The following is a 17,492-nucleotide window of genomic DNA, read 5'->3' as shown; positions in this document are numbered from 1 at the left end:
TCTAGAGCACAAGGCTCTCCACACGGTCACTCACACAAATAGGTCAAGGCAAAGGACTTAGAATCCTCATCACATTCACTTCTGATGGACTCTGACTTCCTTCACAATGTACAGCTGATCACTTTTCTCCATTATTCCTAGATTGGGAAATTCTGCAAACAACTCCAAGGTGTTTGAGATGACAGATGAGCCTGTGATTAAAAGATTCACATTGTCATGATACTATAGGCATGGTTAGAGCAAGGCAAAATAATGTTTGTTTAACTCTGCTCAGATCTTCATTCCCATTCTTTCTTCAGCCTGAGCACAAGTTCAAGTAGAAAGCACCATGCCTAAAAAATCAATCTTCCACTGACATGCCTGTCTGCTGCAAAGAGAAAAGAGCACATACTGGTGCTTAATGAGAGAAACCGGGAGTTAAACTTTTTATAGGTCTTGCTACCTATCATAATTCTATGCACTGTGAATCAAGATTTTACATGTTTCCACTTATATCAAGACATTTTTTTAATGATTTAAGTCTCCAGTCATAGTCATCCTTCTTTCACTTACATTTTACAGATAAATTAAAAGTACTGCTATTTAAAATAACCCAAATAACAATAAAGTACTACAGCATGTTGTTGAAAAGTGGGACACAAACAACTCATGAATGGGACTATAACTGAATTAGTCTACACTGCAAAATAAACAAGTAATCATCACAGGATTTGATAGCCATGCATTTAAACATATCCTAATCTCAAAACTAATAAGAAGGCATAACTATAAAAATAGATCTCTCATGTTAAGTCTCATAAAGTCTCAAAACTGCAAATCTGCTCTAAAGGATTTCCTCACTTTTTAATTAACAATCATAAAAATATTGTGATGAGATAATCTCAGTTTATATAGAAGCATTTTCTCCATTTAAAATTGTACTCAAGAAAGCTTAGTAAACTGCACATTCCCTGCTGACAGTCACAAAAAAAAGTCTTTTCTCATATAATACATGTTATATATGGAAAAAACATTTGTATGCAATTTAAAAGTGGAAGCTTAAAAAGTCAGCTGAAGAGGTGAACTCATACCATATTCGGGAAGACTGAACTAGATCAGCTCCCTACCTAAACCGTTTCTCTGTGAGCCATGCTAGCCAGTCATCCTCTAAAAGGAGCAGAGAGATGCTATGACCCGCAGACAGTATCCAGCATTCTAACAACCTCTATGCCCTCACTTCCAGCTTACCACGTCCTCCTGGGTCCCCTCAGTAGGGGTCCTGCTACACCTACCCTAAAAATTAGGTCCTTAAGGATATTTTTAAATACTTAAATAATTTTGAAGCTGGGCGTTTAAACACATCCTGGATCACAGACCAAAATTATTGCACTAGCTCAATTTCTACAGTGTGTGACAACACAATTTGTTACAGTGTTGACTACCACAGTCTCATGGTCCCTAACTCAGTCACAGACGCAGTGTGACAAGTCTCAGACTAGAAAAGTGGCTGAAGTTGCAATTTCAGCAACAGTGGGTCATACACCTATATTTATTACAGAGTTCATATTAAACAACCAATGTTACATTTTTTCAGATTATAAGCATTACAAGAATATAAGCTCCTTTTGTTTCAGAAACTAGAGTTTCTTGACCATCCTGAATGATCACAGCATTAAGGCACATGCTACTCCAGAGAAAATCTGATGGCTCAACAGGACAGAGCCTGACATTAAGGTCACCTACTGATCATGCTCAGCATACAACACCCTATCCCTGATATATTATCTTATACACCAAGCCTCTTAGGAGGACTAGAGAAAAACAGTTAGCATTCCCCCCCCCCCCCCCTCAAAAAAGTACTGTTAGCATGAACAGCTTCTCAGATTATCTGTACTGACCTAAGAACAGAGAGGGGAGGTTGTCCAAAACGGGCACATTGGTCCAGACAGTCACCCTACAAAGACAAGCTATGTAAGCCCATGGTAGGATCACTTGAGCTTTGAGAAGTCCCCGTGGGGAAGCAGATGTCTTTCTGAGGCAGGAAATAACACTGAACGATATGACTGACAAGAGGGGCATGTAAAGAACAGAGTACAGCGGCATGGCAGTGCATGGTCTCGACCAAGAGGGACAGCCTGCTAATTACAGCAGGTAGAAGGACAGGGAGGAGGCAGAGTAACTGCCAAACCCAGAAGAGCACATGGTGATACAGACAGGGAAAAGAGGGCACTTCTTGAAACTGGGTTTTCCTCTGCTCTCTGGTGGCTTTTCTACCTGCTTCTGCTCCCCTCCCTCAGAATACTCTATCAAGGGTTCTCCTTAAGGCTGCCATTTTCCATCTCCCTCTGCAAATTATTTCACTTGCAAGCAAAAATCCAGCTGCCTTTTTCTTGCAGGTAACTTGCCCCCTCCTGCCAGATTTCTGCCTCCACAGGCCTGCCAGCCACACAAGGCCAAGAGGCAGCACACGCTGGCTCTGAGCAGCTGTGGCTGGGGCCCTTCGCTTCCTTCCTCCTGCCACCACCCGCCCCAGCTCTCTATCGCAAACACCACTTCCCACCACCTCTGCAGCGGCAGTGGATTCGATGAGCCAGATCCCAAATCTGGCTTCCCCTCAGGTTCAGCTGACTGTTCTCCAAAAACTCACACCCACAAGACACGCAGCTACTCCTGGCCATCAAAATGGCTACCCCTCCTGCGCAGCAGAACCCTTCTACAGGCCTGCCCAAATGATATTTCATCCCTCCTGGTCTCCGTTGAAGACCCCTTTCCACAGTTTTGCCAGATTGTTACTTTTCACAGGCCTTATGGGTATACCTGTTTTAACACACTGGAAGTAAGCTATTTGCTTTTTATTTGTGTATACCACTCCCTGCAGAGATGCTGATCCATGTCTTTGGCCCAGGCATCAGTTACTGACAACATATTTCTCTTTCAGCTAGTTCATATGTGCTCCAGTCAGAAACATTTGCTTACAGTGCACTGGGAGAAAACGGAACTTTTAAGTATAAAACCAATCCATCTTCCTTTCCACATTAATATACCCTGTCAAAGATTCAAAGTGCTGCTCTTGCAGTTCTAAATACTCTAGCTTTTCTTAATTGCTCTCACTTCTAAAGTCTTCATTCTCCAAAACCTACAGATGATAGAGGCGTGTACTAGTCAATGACACAGTGAAGTTTAGCAAACAATAGGCTAGCAAAAAATATTTTCTATTTCTCAGCCTGAAACATTCCGAAATATCTTTTGATGTTCAAGTGCACTTTATAAATCAAATATGCCTCTATTATGTTATTTTCTTTTCTTTAAACCAAAGAACTTACTTTTTTTTCTTAAACATCAGATGCTAAAAGAATAAAAATCAGTGGGTGAGAACTTCAGTATTCCATTTTCATATCTTTTTCCTTTTCCTATGATCTTGTAAAGACAAGTTAAGACTGCCCTCCAAATAAAATCACAGAAAAGTAGAAGCTTTTTCAGTATGAATCTGCATGCCAACTCACTTCACAAGATTGTAACCCTCCACTCACAAGCATCATCAGTAGCACACCTGGTGATATACAAAATACAGCACCTAGAAGGCATCAGTAAAACCCACAGGACGGCTCAAGCCCCAGGCTAAATCATGCAGCCACTGATGCTCCTCAGCTGCAGTAGTAGCTGCTGGTGCTGCCTGACACTGCCAGGCTGCCTTGAGAGTCACTAAACACTCAGCCTAGTACTTTCCTGTAACAGAGGGGAGAAATACTGTCTCAGAGGAATCACTGCTCCTGCTCCAAGTCCTGGCAGGAGTTGGACCTCCCTGAGCTTTCTGACCTGGACACGTGCTGTTCAGGTTCAGATCACACAGTAATCCCCACCCTCTGAGCCTTGCAGGGCAAAGTTTGGCTAACCTGACACAGGGAGAGCTCTTTAACATACAATTCATCTGGTACATCTGCAAATATAATTTGCACAAGGTTAAGCACTGCAGACTCACAAACAGCGTGTTGGCAATAGCAATTACCAAGGATGTGCATCCATTGCGGAAGTAGCCCATAATAAAATTTTCTAGCCTTGCAGCTGCAACTACAGTACTACCAAGCAGCCAAAGGCCACAAAGGGTTTACTATATTGAAATGTAGTTCAAACAAATGCCACAATGCCATAAGAAACATAAAAGTCAAATCATTTTTTCATTACTGGAGTACCAGAGTTTGGGTTAGACCACTCAAATCCTCTTGAATGAAATGTATGCAGTGGTATTCCCACCCCGGCTTTGCAGCCCAGGAGGGCTGACATGTCCAGAGGAAAACTGGCTCACCCAAGCCACTGTCAGTCCCAGTTCACAACAGTTTCCCTCTGTCTACAAATACCACTGTTTGAAAAGCCTGCCATACAGTGCCACTCCAGAGACCATTGATCACTTTCCTCTTTTATTAAATTATAATCAAAAAAACCCCAAACCCAACCTTCAGCTCACACCCAGTCCTCAAGTCTTTCCTGAGCAGTGGGAATCAAAGAAACTGTGATTTTTTTTTTTTTTTCCCTTAAAGCTGCCATTGAGGAAGATAATGGGAAACTGCTGAGCCCAAAATACTACTAACAGATGAAAGATTTAGGTCTTAACCTCACACCTGCAATTAATGCAAGCCTGGATAAAATTTTTGGTTTGCTAGTACTTATCCTTCCCTCCTTTCCTAAAGAATAAAGCAATGGTCCACCTTTAAAGAAACAAGAGGGAAAAACCCAATACAACAAAAACCACCAAAAACCCCACCAAAAATACACATCCAGACTTTAGGAAAAAAGTTTTAGCAAGAAAAAGATTTTCACTGCAATACTCCCCTTAAAGCTTCAATTACCATTTTTGATTAAAAGGGTACCTCAAGTTTTATGCAGAGTTTACCACACTGTCAGAGACCTTGCAGACTATGAACCACCAACATCCTTCCAGGCTTATGAAAAAAGTCTGTTCTGTACAGTATGTCCAAAACCAGAAATAAATATTTATTCTACTGCATGGAGAGAGCCTCCTCATAAGAGTCATGGTCCCCAACACACTCAGCACTCTGCTCATTCATGCTTACATGAAAAGCTTCTCAAAATCATTGCTGTTGACAGATGACACCACCTCAAAGGAAGACTATCAACCAGTCAAAAAGCAAGAAAAAGCAAGCTATTTATGAGGCTTTTGTGAATTAGAATCCACAACTAAGACAAGGCACCCCACCATAGCCCCAGAGGGCTAGGTTTTTATATACACTTATGCAAAAGTTCCAAATGTAAAGCTTATACGCAGCCCTTGGGAGAAACCATATATAAAACTGTAACAATAACTCACTTCATGAAACAGTTTAAAAGCACTATTTCTGTCCAGGAAAATTACCAAGCTTTTGGGCTGAACTATCAACTTCAGTCTTCAAAACTATCTCACATCTAGTTAAACTGGACTGTGAATTCCAGCTAAAAATTATTCACCTGCCTCTCCTCCTCTGGGTGCAGCTATCACCCCTCAGAACACCCTGCTTCTTCCCGGATAAAGCTTCTGGCAACTCACACTCACCCATTCAGTATTCATTAAAGAAACACACTGCGTTATTCATTACCCCATGCCCTGTGCCACTGATGTAATGGAAAGAAAGCCAAAGACTGCGAGCATACCAAAGTATGCTGAAGCCCATCCTTCCTTATCATTGTTGTACTTGCAGATGGACATAACAATTAAAGAAGTGACCCATGGAGTGCTTTGCACACCATTCAGAGCAGGAGAAAAAAATGCAATGCCCCTAAAGTAAGCAGATACCTCTCTGCAGCAGTTCAGAGGGTAAGCATGCCCCCAGCAAAAGGAGGGAATTTCTCGTGCTTGGGAGGAATACAGACCCTTCCCCTCTTACATAGTGGAAAGGAAGCAGCCACCATGGATACTACATGCGACCACCATTACAGAGAGATTCTGACCTCTGGCTCTTGAGGCTGCATGCTGTCCAAGAGTAACTCCAAAGCTGCCCTCACCAAGCTGCACTGCCATGGTGGCTGCAGTGGTGGTCCATATCCCTGTGTAATGATGACAGCCAGCAGGCTCTGCAGAGCTGAGCACTGCCAGTATGCCCCAAGACCCAGCTACACCCCACTCCCACAACAAGAGCTCTGAAAAAGCACAGAATCGTCTAGGTTGGGAAAGACCTTAAAGATCATCCAGTCGAACCACTAACCTAGCACTGACAGTTCCCAACTCCACCATATCCCTCAGCGCTATGTTGACCCTACTCTTAAAACCCTCCAGGGATGGGGACTCCACCACCTCCCTGAGCAGCCCATTCCAACGCCCAACAACCCCTTCTGGAAAGAAATGCTTCCTAATATCTAGTCTAAACCTTCCCTAGCACAACTTGAGGCCATTACCTCTTGTCTTATCACTTGTTACTTGGTTAAAGAGACTCATCCCCAGCTTTCTGTACCCTCCTTTCAGGTAGCTGTAGAGGGCGATGAGGTCTCCCCTCACTCCTCTTCTCCAGACTAAACACCCTCAGTTCCCTCAGCCGCTCCTTGTACGACCTGTGCTCCAGGCCCTGCACCAGCTTTGTTGCTCTTCTCTGGACACGCTCGAGTCATTCAATGTCCTTTTTGGAGTGAAGGGCCCAAAACTGAACACAGTCATCGAGGTGTGGCCTCACCAGTGCCTACTACAGGGGCAAGATCCCTTCCCTGTCCGTGCTGGCCACGCTATTGCTGACACAAGCCAGGATGCCATTGGCCTTCTTGGCCACCTGGGCACACTGCTGGCTCCTGTTCAGCCAGCTGTCAGTCAACACCCCCAAGGTCCCTCTCTGACTGGCAGCTCTCCAGCCACTCCTCCCCAAGCCTGTAGCGCTGCTGGGGGTTGTTGTGGCCCAAGGGCAGCCCCCAGCATTTGGCCTTATGGAAACTCCCCCAGTTGGGCTCAGCCCATGGCTCCAGCCTGTCCAGGTCTCTCTGCAGAGCCTCCCTACCCTCGAGCACATCAACACTCCCACCCAACTGGGTGTCATCTGCAAACTGACTGAGGGTGCCCTCGATCCCCTTGTCTAGATCATCAATAAAGATGTTAAACAGGAGTGGCCCCAACACCGAGCCCTGGGGGACACCACTCGTGACCGGCCACCAACCAGATTTAACTCCATTCACCACAACTCTTTGGGCCCGGCCATCCAGACAGTTTTTTACCCATCAAAGCGTGTGCCCATCCAAGCCTTGAGCAGCCAGTTTTGGCAGGAGAATGCTGTGGGAAACAGTGTCAAAGGCCTTGCTAAAGTCAAGGTAAACAACATCCACAGCCTTTCCCTCATCCAATAACCAGGTCGTCCTGTCATAGAAGGAGATCATGTTTGTCAGGCAGGACCTGCCTTTCATAAACCCACGCTGACTGGGCCTGATCCCCTGGTTGTCCATTATATGACTTTTAATGGCACTCGAGATGACCTGCTCCATGACCTTCCCTGGCACCGAGGTCAGACTGACAGGTCTGTAGTTTCCTGGATCATCCTTTCTGCCTTTCCTGTAGATGGGTGTCACATTTGCCACCTCCAGTCCAACGGGACCTCCCCAGTTAGCCATGATTTCAGGTAAATCATGGACAGCGGCTTGACGAGCACATCTGCCAACTCTTTCAGCACCCTTGGGTGTAACCCATCCGGTCCCACAGACCTGTGTGCACCCAAGTGGTGCAGCAGGTCTCTGACCACCTCCTCTTCAACTGTGCTGACCTCACTCTGCTTCCCCTCCCCATCTCCCAGCTCAAGAGGCTGGGTGTCCAGGGAACAGCCAGTTCCACGGCTAAAGGCTGAGGCAAACTAGGTGTTGAGCATCTCAGCCTTTTCGTCAGCCTTAGTTACCATGTTTCCCTCTACATCCAGTAAAGGAGGGAGATTTTTCCTAATGCTCCTTTTGCTGTTAACAAATTTATAGAAACAATTTTTGTTATCTTTAGCAGCTGTGGCCAAGTTGAGCTCTAGCTGTGCTTTGGCTCTCCTAAACTAAAAAAATGGTTAACCTGCTTCTTCTACATCCACAGTTATCTTTGCAACATGACACTTACTTTCCATCAACTCAAAACTTTAGACTCCTCCCCCGCTGGCCCCCAGAAGCTATGCAGTTTTAGGTTTAACACTGCAGGGTACTAAACGTGATAAGCAACAACAAGAAATGACCTGCAGACATAACTGAGCCTGGATGAAATACCAGAATCTGACCCCTACCAAACCTGTGGGTAAACTTTCAGAAGTCCCACTGCAACATCAGAGATTCACCTAAACACTTAGGAATTTGTTGCTGTGGGGCACCACACGTTAACTGGGGTTAAACCTTTAGGGTAAAGGTTATACTAAGGACTTAAAACTTCAAAGCTAAGACAGAGCGTCATCCAACAGTACTGTGATGAGCAAGGTCAAACTAAACTGTGGAAGAGTTACCACCCCAAAAGGCAAAGCTCTGCTACAAAAGTCCTATCAAGAGATGAACTACTAGAGCAAAACATTTTCTGGAAGTTTTAAATATTTCACAAAAAAACCCACACTTCTATTGGCAAGAAAGATGCAAAATGTGAATTTATGCCACATGAAGTCACTGTTATTATTTACTTATACACTGGTGACTGTTTTAAACCTTAGAACTATCTGCACAGCACACTGCATTACTAAAAGTTCTTGTCTGCGCAGAAATACAGTAGTAAGAAATGCAATTCACTCATATAAATTGCAAGCGGGTGGGACATTCATAACACTGACTTCCTTACTGCTTCTGTGTGTAGGTAGTGTTCAAAATTATCAGTAAGTTGTGCAGTAGTTTGAGAACTAAGGAGTAATGTTAAACTTGATAAAAATCTCAGTCATGAATTAAAGTTGGAAAAATTATCCCCTTGCTAAGCTTTCAAGCTGTCAAGTGTAAGATGCAAATGTTTTCCCGATTTACATCACCAGTTGTCAGCACACCACTTTGTTGGCAGTGTCAAAAACTTTCAACTTCCCCAATTTGAGAATGCAAATCCCATAATGCTGTGTCAATGAGTGAATTTTAAGATAATACTTACCCTACCATCTTCTCTATATGCAAGCACTTGTTATACAATTTGATGTGCAGTATCAAGAATGACAGAATCGATTCAGAATCCTTCTCTCTTCTGAAGCCATACAGCTACACTGAAGTTCCCCAAATCCTGCCTAAATATTCTGTTCTTCATCCTTCTTTCTGCTCCATGTATAGCTTTTAGTAAGTAAAGGCCATTAGGATCATCTCTGCTCTCTAAAACTAGAATAAGCTAGCAAATATGATTTTATCTGTATAAATCAGAGAAGTCACTCTGCTGTGCTGGTTTCTACATCTAACAAAACAAAATTCCATGCCAAAATGGAGTAATTCCTAGGCTAACACTAGATAATTAAGAGCAAAATAATTCAGATACCGCAATTAAAGAACCGCATTTCACAAATAACATTAAAACCTCATGCTTGCATTCAACTGCTGTTTTTTAAACACAGTTCCAACCATGTATTCTCTGTATGCTACCCAGCTAGAGCCTTATGTGAACATTTACCATTCCACCCCACAGATAAACTTCATCAACCCTCTTCCATTTTTCTAAAATATGAGCCTTTGCAATTCTTCCTGGCCAGCATGATAAACTCACGGAAATCAACAGTGAGTTCTTGAAAAATAAGTTGTTCCACTTTCTAAAGAAAACCTCAAAAACATTAAAAAAAAAAAATCTGAAATATGCCAGCTGGTCATATAAGATGCCACATTTAACTCTAGCTCTATATAATCTACATCTATTTTGTTATCCAGTATCTACAGATATATTTCTCTAGTTAAACTGAAATATTTGGAAAAAATAGGCAACTTACATAGCAAGTCAAATGACAAATGGCATTTGTGCAGGATTCATATGACTGAAAAATAATGCTGAGTTCATTACCAGTTTACTTCAAGGCAACTTGATTTAAAGGATTTGTTTGGGGTTTTTTAGAAGGGGTTGGTCCTTAATGGAACTTCTTAATTAGTGTCAAATAGTCTGATGAGAAATAATATTTTTAAAAGAATCCAAGAAAAATATTAAGTCCTAGGTTTGCAGAACAGTTGTCAGTTTTCTGTATATACCTGTTTCTGTATTAGAGACACAGAATGGGTTAAAAGCATACCAGCACAAACCTAAACTGACTTTCTCCTACAATAGCTCAGAATCCAGACTGTTTACAGAATGTCATACATATTTCAATTTTTCTTTATGATCCTAGAAGAACTTACTGAAAGAATTGCTTTTGTATTTAAGAGTCCTACTTAATACATTTTACTGGAAGCATTCTACCGTTCTCTTGCCACAACAGTCTATCTGTTTGTATCCCATTTCATGCAACACCTCCCTTGGCCCATTTCATCTCTGGAAAGTACCCTCTTTTTATTTTAATTCTCTTTGAGTTTCTCCATTAAGCCCCGCCCCCGACAAGGAAAGGTCATTTAAAAACCTGATTCTGCAACGTAGCCATTTAAAACACACACAAGTATCTCTAATGGAGTCATCTTTTTGGGCTTGCCTATCGTGTGATTCAGATTTGTCCTTCCTTCTCCTTCATGCAACAGGAAGCCTGTGATGAAAGTAAGATGCTTTCAGAAACAAAGCCTGGCACCACAGATCACTGCGAAGAAACAAGGACTTTTAACATAACTTTCAAGCTGAAACAGAGGTCTGGGAAAAGCCGAGGCTCACTGTTTCTAACAGGAAGGTAGCGGAGCTCCCTCTATTGAATTAGCTGCCAATACGTCTTCAAGTTTAAAAGATGCCAACTATGGTCAGAATCAACATTCTGTTAAAAACCCAAAACTTTCCAGCCCAGACAGCTGGGACGCACCCATCAGGTACACTGTACAGAGCACGCTCGCCAAGGCAAGGGCACAGTCACTGCAGAGCTCCTGACACATGCCAAAGTGTCACCAACCTGCCAGGGCTTCAGCCCTGCGGACTTCTGCTGTCCCTAAGACCTGAGGAGGTGTTTAAAATTTGACTGCTGTTTGAGCGCTTTCCCTCAGGACCAAAACTGCTGTGACCAATCCCCATGTTTAACGACGCCAGGAGGTTCTACAGATAGGGCTACCATAACACAAACCAATGTTATTTCAAGCATTTTAAGTATTTCTTCACAATAAGGGGTTAACTATACACAGTACAACTTAATTGAAAACAGATGATATGGATATATAGACTGCTGAAACAATCATTAAATCACTGAATGCACTTTTTGCTTGTTATCAAGGGAACAGCTTAGTATTTCCATTGCTACTGAAAGCACTTCAAATGCTTTCTAACCAAACCTTACAGAACTGTTCTAACCCCTGATAACCTCTAAAAAATCATATCCTAAAGCTGCAGGCGCTCTCTCTCACTCTCTTCACTGTTTTATCACTGTCTCTCTTTTTTTACCTCCCAGAAGAGGCATATTTCTTATCAACAACATAAATACCAGTTCAGTAGAAGCAGTAGTTGTTTTAATAAGTAAATATTTATTTGCCTTTCTGGAGACCTATATGCATGATAAGAAATGCAATTTCATCTTAAGCTAGGCAGATATTCCTCAAAAGAGACGCTACTTTGGAGCAGTAGATTAACATCCACTGGTGTAGGACCAACTGCAATTCAAGCCATTTACAATAAAAAACACTGGGGAAGAAGAAAAACAAAACAAAAGAAAAACAGAAAAGAAAAAAAGGAAGAAACTTGATGCAATCTCTGCCAGTAGTGGATTGTCAGCATACTAGCTCTACTGCGATCTCCTCTCTAAGATATGAGATTCATTTTCAAATGTATTAAAGAGAGGAAAGTACAGACTCTTTTAATATTCATCCTGCTCTTATTAAAGAAAAGATACAAAGATAAAGAACGTGTAGGTCAAAGCCTTGTCTTCAGGGGAGATACCGCTCAACAATTTTAAATCAAGAGGAGTTGTTAATGCTCAGTTTTTCCTGGAAAAAATCACGTTCTGCTCGAGTCAATTCTCATTATCACCCTACAGCATTTACAGTTCTTGAAAAGTCTCTCATTTGAGCATTAGTGCATGGAAGCGTAACTATTTTTCTTGAAGGCAGAGGAACTCCAGAGAAATTGGCACATTGCAACAGGTCCTCAGTTCTCTTACAAACGTGGCCTTGCAGTTTACATGCATTTTCTAATAAAAAATTTTTGTATTACCAGAGGAAAAAGCTATACACCAGCCAACCCAAAGGAACCTTGAGGAGCACTGAACAGAGAGCCTGAAGATCATGTGTTTTAGACATAGCAGTATCTCTTAATAAATCAGTATGTAAAGTCTAGCTCTGTATCAGAGTCTAAACTAGACCATACTAAAAAAGAACTAAAGACCACCATACTGAGAAAAACATACTACTAGTGATGTGGAAGAACAGTTTCCACAATCAACATGCGAATATAAAAAAAAACCACCTCCCACATGTGAAACTGTAGACTAGACCTCAGGCCAACTTAACTGTGACCAACACACATATGATCATGTAATGCAGGTCACAAAAAGGGGAAACTGAATATTGATCACCTAGTTTCAGGAGATCCAGTTACAAATTATAGCTCCTACGAAGTTGGTACAGTCTCTCAAGTGCCAACAGGCTCAAAGACTATACAGGTAGGCCCAGCTCCTCCATTGCTGGTTTCCTTCTCAGCAATCTGCTTTTGTTTCACTCAGCCAGTCCAAAACCACTTCAACAAAAAATACTCTCCCAAAAGTCCCTGTGGTAGGGACCCAAGAAAAGCCCATGGTGGTATGATGTGGTATGACTGGCCAACACATTAACGCTATCGCCACTACAGTAATGCTTGTTTTATATGAGGTCTTTCTGCACCATTTGTAATCAGATATGACATCATGGAAATCTGCAGCGAGCACTCTTATAGTTTAAGACTATAATCCACACTACAGAAGTAGGATATTTGTAAGGAAACAGAAGAGATAGGTTTATCCTGATCACACAGATGTAATTGCATTATGTAAAACACATAATGCTATTTTCCTTATTTTTCATGTGTCATCCTACATAAATATTCAGAGATTCTGTTCCCCAAAACTTTCTGCTGGAAATATGCCAACAAATGTCTTAACTACTTCTACAAAAACAGCTGCAACTATTTACCCTGGGATTACACATTAGCATCCTATGTTGCTTTCAGGAAGGAGAATGGATGGTACTATAAGGAAGGGTATTATTCTTACACAGGCTGGAAAGCGGAAGTAAGATATCTTGGAATTAAATATAACTTACGAGAAAGAGATTTATTTCATGAACATAACAACATATATTTTCTCCAGTAAAAATCAATGGTCTGAAATTTCAGAGATTTACAGACCTGGATGATTTCTGGTTTTGCCCTCTGCCTTATGAGAAGCGCTAGAAACCCAACAGAGGATGGGAGAGCACAAGAAGGCAAATAATTTATGTTGACTTTTCTAGCATATTCACACCAAAACATTTAAAACATATCAAACACTTCCCAAAGCAAATGATTTAACAATTTATAGCTCACTTAAAAATGAGTCTGGCTTTGCTACCTGTGTATTGGACCTCAGACTCAAAGCATATTGCAAGATACATACGTGGTGCAGATGCCTCCTAACTTCGGTTTCAGAAAACCTCTGTGAAATTCAGATCTTAATACAGAAAACCAATTTCTCTCAATCAATGTCACACCAGACATACCAGAAAAAAAAAAAAAACAACCAACCTTGTCAGGAGTGAGAACACAGTAAGTGTTATGTGAATGAGAAGACTACACATTACAGTCTCACTACCCTTATGCAATATAGCTATGTGTGACAAGTCTTTAGTAATAAAACATAGTATGAGAGACTGAGCTTCACAGTTGTAATCCACCAGAAAGCAGGGGGAGGGGGAAGCTTTACAAAGGTCATGATTAACTCCTGTGATTAAGAGCTGACTTTTTCACATACACTCATTTCCTCTAGAAAAGTACGAGATTTTAATTGGTGTTCTCCTTTAGTCTGAACTAGTCTCCTAGTACCACATGTGGACTTGGACCCCCCCCCCCTTTTTTTTTTTTTAAATAGGTATCTTCCTAGGCAGTTTATTCTGTGAAGAAAGAAACTCTGAATTTCTCATAGGGATCATAGACGTTGAAAATTCCTGGAGATATCTACACTTGATGCACATCAACTTTTAATATGCTTTTAATGGCTTGTCTATTGCTTTCCATATGCAAACCTGAAATGGAACTCCCAAAAGCCAAGCCCGATGATAGAGTAATATATCCGGAATTTGTTGTAGATGATAGCGAATTAGCTATAATCTAAAATAGCTGAGATAGCAAGGAGAAAGACATGTGAAGTCTACAGTAATATCAAGACCTTTTATAGATATTTTTGTATTTAAGTATCTTTTATTCTCCTCAGAATAAACAGAGAACTAGAGGCTTAAATCTTTTATTAGGCTTTCCAGGCATTTCCAGTTCAGCAGAGAAAGTTTCTAAGCTGAGGTGGGGCTGGTTTCTCCCCATATATATATATTTGCTTATACAGTTAGCCTGAGCCTCTCCTTGAGGGTACAAGGAAGAAAGGAAGAGCAGAAAGAACTAGGTAAATGGTTTTACCTCCAACTTATTTAGATTGTAGGTGGTCAAGTCCCATCTTTTTATACACCTCCATCAACACAGCCCTTGACATAAAAATATTTTATGGTTTCACGGTTTCCTTCAGTGGGAGAATAAAGCCAGTCACACAATCAGCGAGATCATTTCATATTTACTGGGATAAATCTCTCCACGGGGGCCAAGTCTTGCTTCTTATAAGCTGACGTGCTTATCTCTCTGGATACTCCACATGCCTTTAAGATTTCATAAAATGAACAATCTTTCCTGAAGACTTTCTCTACATCACAGAAACCAGTTTTCTTTGTAAGCTCTGCCGCCGAGACTGATATTTTTTATGTCCTACAGTGATTATACACAGTATTTGGCAAAGCAAACGCCTAGCAGAACAGCCTGACATATTGCTTATGGTTCCAATATTGCTTTTGGTTCTGCTCGGAGCTTTTTTACTATTCTAATTGAAATTAAAGCTTCGGCAGCCTTACTTTATTGCTGTAGCTCGTTTTCTACTTAACTAGAGCTGGTACAAAATGAACACAACTGCATCCCGTAAATAAGGTCTGTCTCATCGTCCCTTTCGATGAGAACATACTGTCTGTAAATGGTTAACTGGAGAGCACGTAATAACAAGGCAGAGGAGAGGAATGAAAAAGCACCAACTCCCAACACTTCTGCAAACCCTCCGCTGTTGCAAAGGCAGGCACATCAAGGCAAAGCCATTTCTTAAAGCAATACAAAATGTTACCACAGGCTGACGCTCTTTCTACAAGAATAATGAGACGATCGCCGCGCTGAATGCAGAACTCCTCACTTCACAGCTTCTCCCTCAGACTTCACTTTCACGCTCAATATTTACAAAATACAGCCTACAAACACCTCACGGCCAAAATATTCCCAGAACAATTAGGGTATTTAGCACCCCCTGCGCCTCCCCGCTTCCCTAACGCCTCGAGAGGGATTTCAGGGAGCTGGGGGGGAGGAGGAGGGAAGTTACCCACGCGAACCCGACCCTGCGGGCAGCCTCACGCCACGCCGCGCTGCCCGCGCACGGGGTGGCCGACGGCGGGGCTGCCCCCCGCTCCCCGCCGCTGCGCTCCCCGAGCACCCCCCGGCCCCCAGCAGCGCCAAGGCGCTCGGCGGGCACCCGTCGGCTCCGCGGGCAGCCGGGCGCGGCGGGGCGGGGAGAAGCGGCTGAAGGGCCGAAGTTGGAGGCGGCTCGCCGCGGAGACGTGCCGCTCGGCTCCGGGAAGCCAAACGGGCGCCGCGGCGAGCCCCGGCTCTCCCTCCCGCGGGGGTAGCGCCCGGCGGGGCCAGTGACACCGCCCCGGAGGGGCCCCGCCGCCGGTTCCCACGGGGGAAGGCGAGACCGCCGCCCCTCAGCCGCTGGGGCAGCTTCCGCCCTCCCCTCAGGAGAGGCGGCATCAGCCCGCCCCGCCGGCCGCCCTCGGCCGCCTTCCCCGGGGGCCGGCGACGGCGGCGGTGGCAGGAGGGGACCAGCTCCCCGCCCGCTCCCTGCCGAGGCGAAACGGGATGGGAAGGGCACCGCCGGCCGGGAGCGGCGCAGAGACCCCGCGGTAGGTGCCAGGGCGCTCCGGTGAAGGGCGGGCGAGCAGGGCGGGCGGCCCGGGCGGCAGCACCGAGCCGCGGGCGGGCACCGGCACCTGCGGCCCCGGCCTCCCCCCCGCTCCTCCGCCAAGTTACGAGCGGCCGGGACGGCGCGGTGGCGGCTGCCCCTTCCCGCGGGCGGGCGGGCGGGCGCTCACCTGTCGGCAGGCAGAGGGCTGCGAACAGGAGGCAGAGCAGCAGCGGCGGCGGCAGCGGGCGGCGGCGGCAGGAGGTGCAGGCGGCGGCGGGGGGCTCCATCATCCCGCCTGCCCGCGGCGGGACCGGGAGGCAGCGGCGGAGCGGGGCGGCGCGCCCGCGGGCGGCTCTTCCCTCTCGCAGCCGGGCGGCGGGGAGGCGGCTTCTCCCCCTCGGAGGTGGGAGGCGGCGGCGGGAGCTTTCCCCCGGCGGCGGGAGGAACGGTAACTTCCCGGGCGCGGGCGGCGGGGCGGCCGCTCTCCCTTCTGGGCGCGCAGCGAGGAGCGACTCCGCACCGGAGCAGGTGGCGGGTTCCCTCTGGCAGCCGAGCGGCGCTCCAGGACTGGGAGCTGCGGCGGGAGAGGCGGAGCCGGGCGGCGGCGGCGGCCGCGGCGGCGCTAGTCCTGCCCCCCCGTGCCCCCGCCCCCCGCCCGGCGCGCAGGCAGCGGGGCGGGGGAAGCCCCGCCGGCCGCCCCGGCCACCGCCCCGGCCGCTGGGGACGCGGCCCCCCGCCGGGTCGGGGGATGCGGGCCTGCCCCGGGGGCGACAGGCGGCGCCCCGAAGCCGGGGGCCGGGCCGGGGCGGGCGGAGCGACACACACACACACACACACACACACACACACCCCCCCACACACACACACACACACCCCCTTCGCCTCGGCGGGGGGCACGGGCGCCTTGGCTGGTTCTGTGCTCAGGGTGCACGTCTGGGTGCCAGTGTTTCGACTCAAAAGGTAGCAAATAATTAACAAACCCACGTTGCGGGTTTAGAAACGTGGTGGGTCCTGCGTTATCCTCTCCCTCGTCAAAAGGAGTAACAATCAGATTAATCTGATGCAACTAATTTAGCAGAGGATTGGGTAAAGGAAGGGAAAAGAGCTCCCAACACTCTTCGCTGCAAGAAGAAATGCGCCGAAGGGCAAAGGAGGGACCATTCGGCGCTCTGGATTCGGCTGCCCTAAAGGTCAGAAAGATTCCCTCGTCGAAGTAATGTAATCCAGAAACAGTGCTTGCCTGCACAGGGCTTCGTTCTCCTCCCGTTTCGGTCTGAGTAAGCACTGCTGTTTCACCGAGAGGGAAAGTGAGCACCCTCA

General features: G+C 45.3%; 1 protein-coding gene across 3 annotated transcripts in view; it reads right to left on the bottom strand.

Moving 5' to 3' along the window:
• The window catches only part of ALCAM (activated leukocyte cell adhesion molecule), a 123,880-nt gene extending 107,166 nt beyond the window's left edge, over nt 1-16,714 (bottom strand). For all 3 annotated transcript variants that reach the window (XM_074898595.1, XM_074898606.1, XM_074898615.1), the window contains exon 1: nt 16,360-16,714. In XM_074898595.1, coding sequence (XP_074754696.1) covers nt 16,360-16,462 — 103 coding nt within the window. In that variant the 5' untranslated portion in view covers nt 16,463-16,714. The remainder of the gene's footprint in view (nt 1-16,359) is intronic.
• Between the last annotated feature and the right edge of the window lie 778 nt (nt 16,715-17,492).

This window comes from Athene noctua, chromosome 1 (genome assembly GCF_965140245.1).
Source record: "Athene noctua chromosome 1, bAthNoc1.hap1.1, whole genome shotgun sequence".
Lineage (NCBI taxonomy): Eukaryota > Metazoa > Chordata > Aves > Strigiformes > Strigidae > Athene > Athene noctua.
This window is presented reverse-complemented; position numbering and strand designations above follow the sequence as displayed.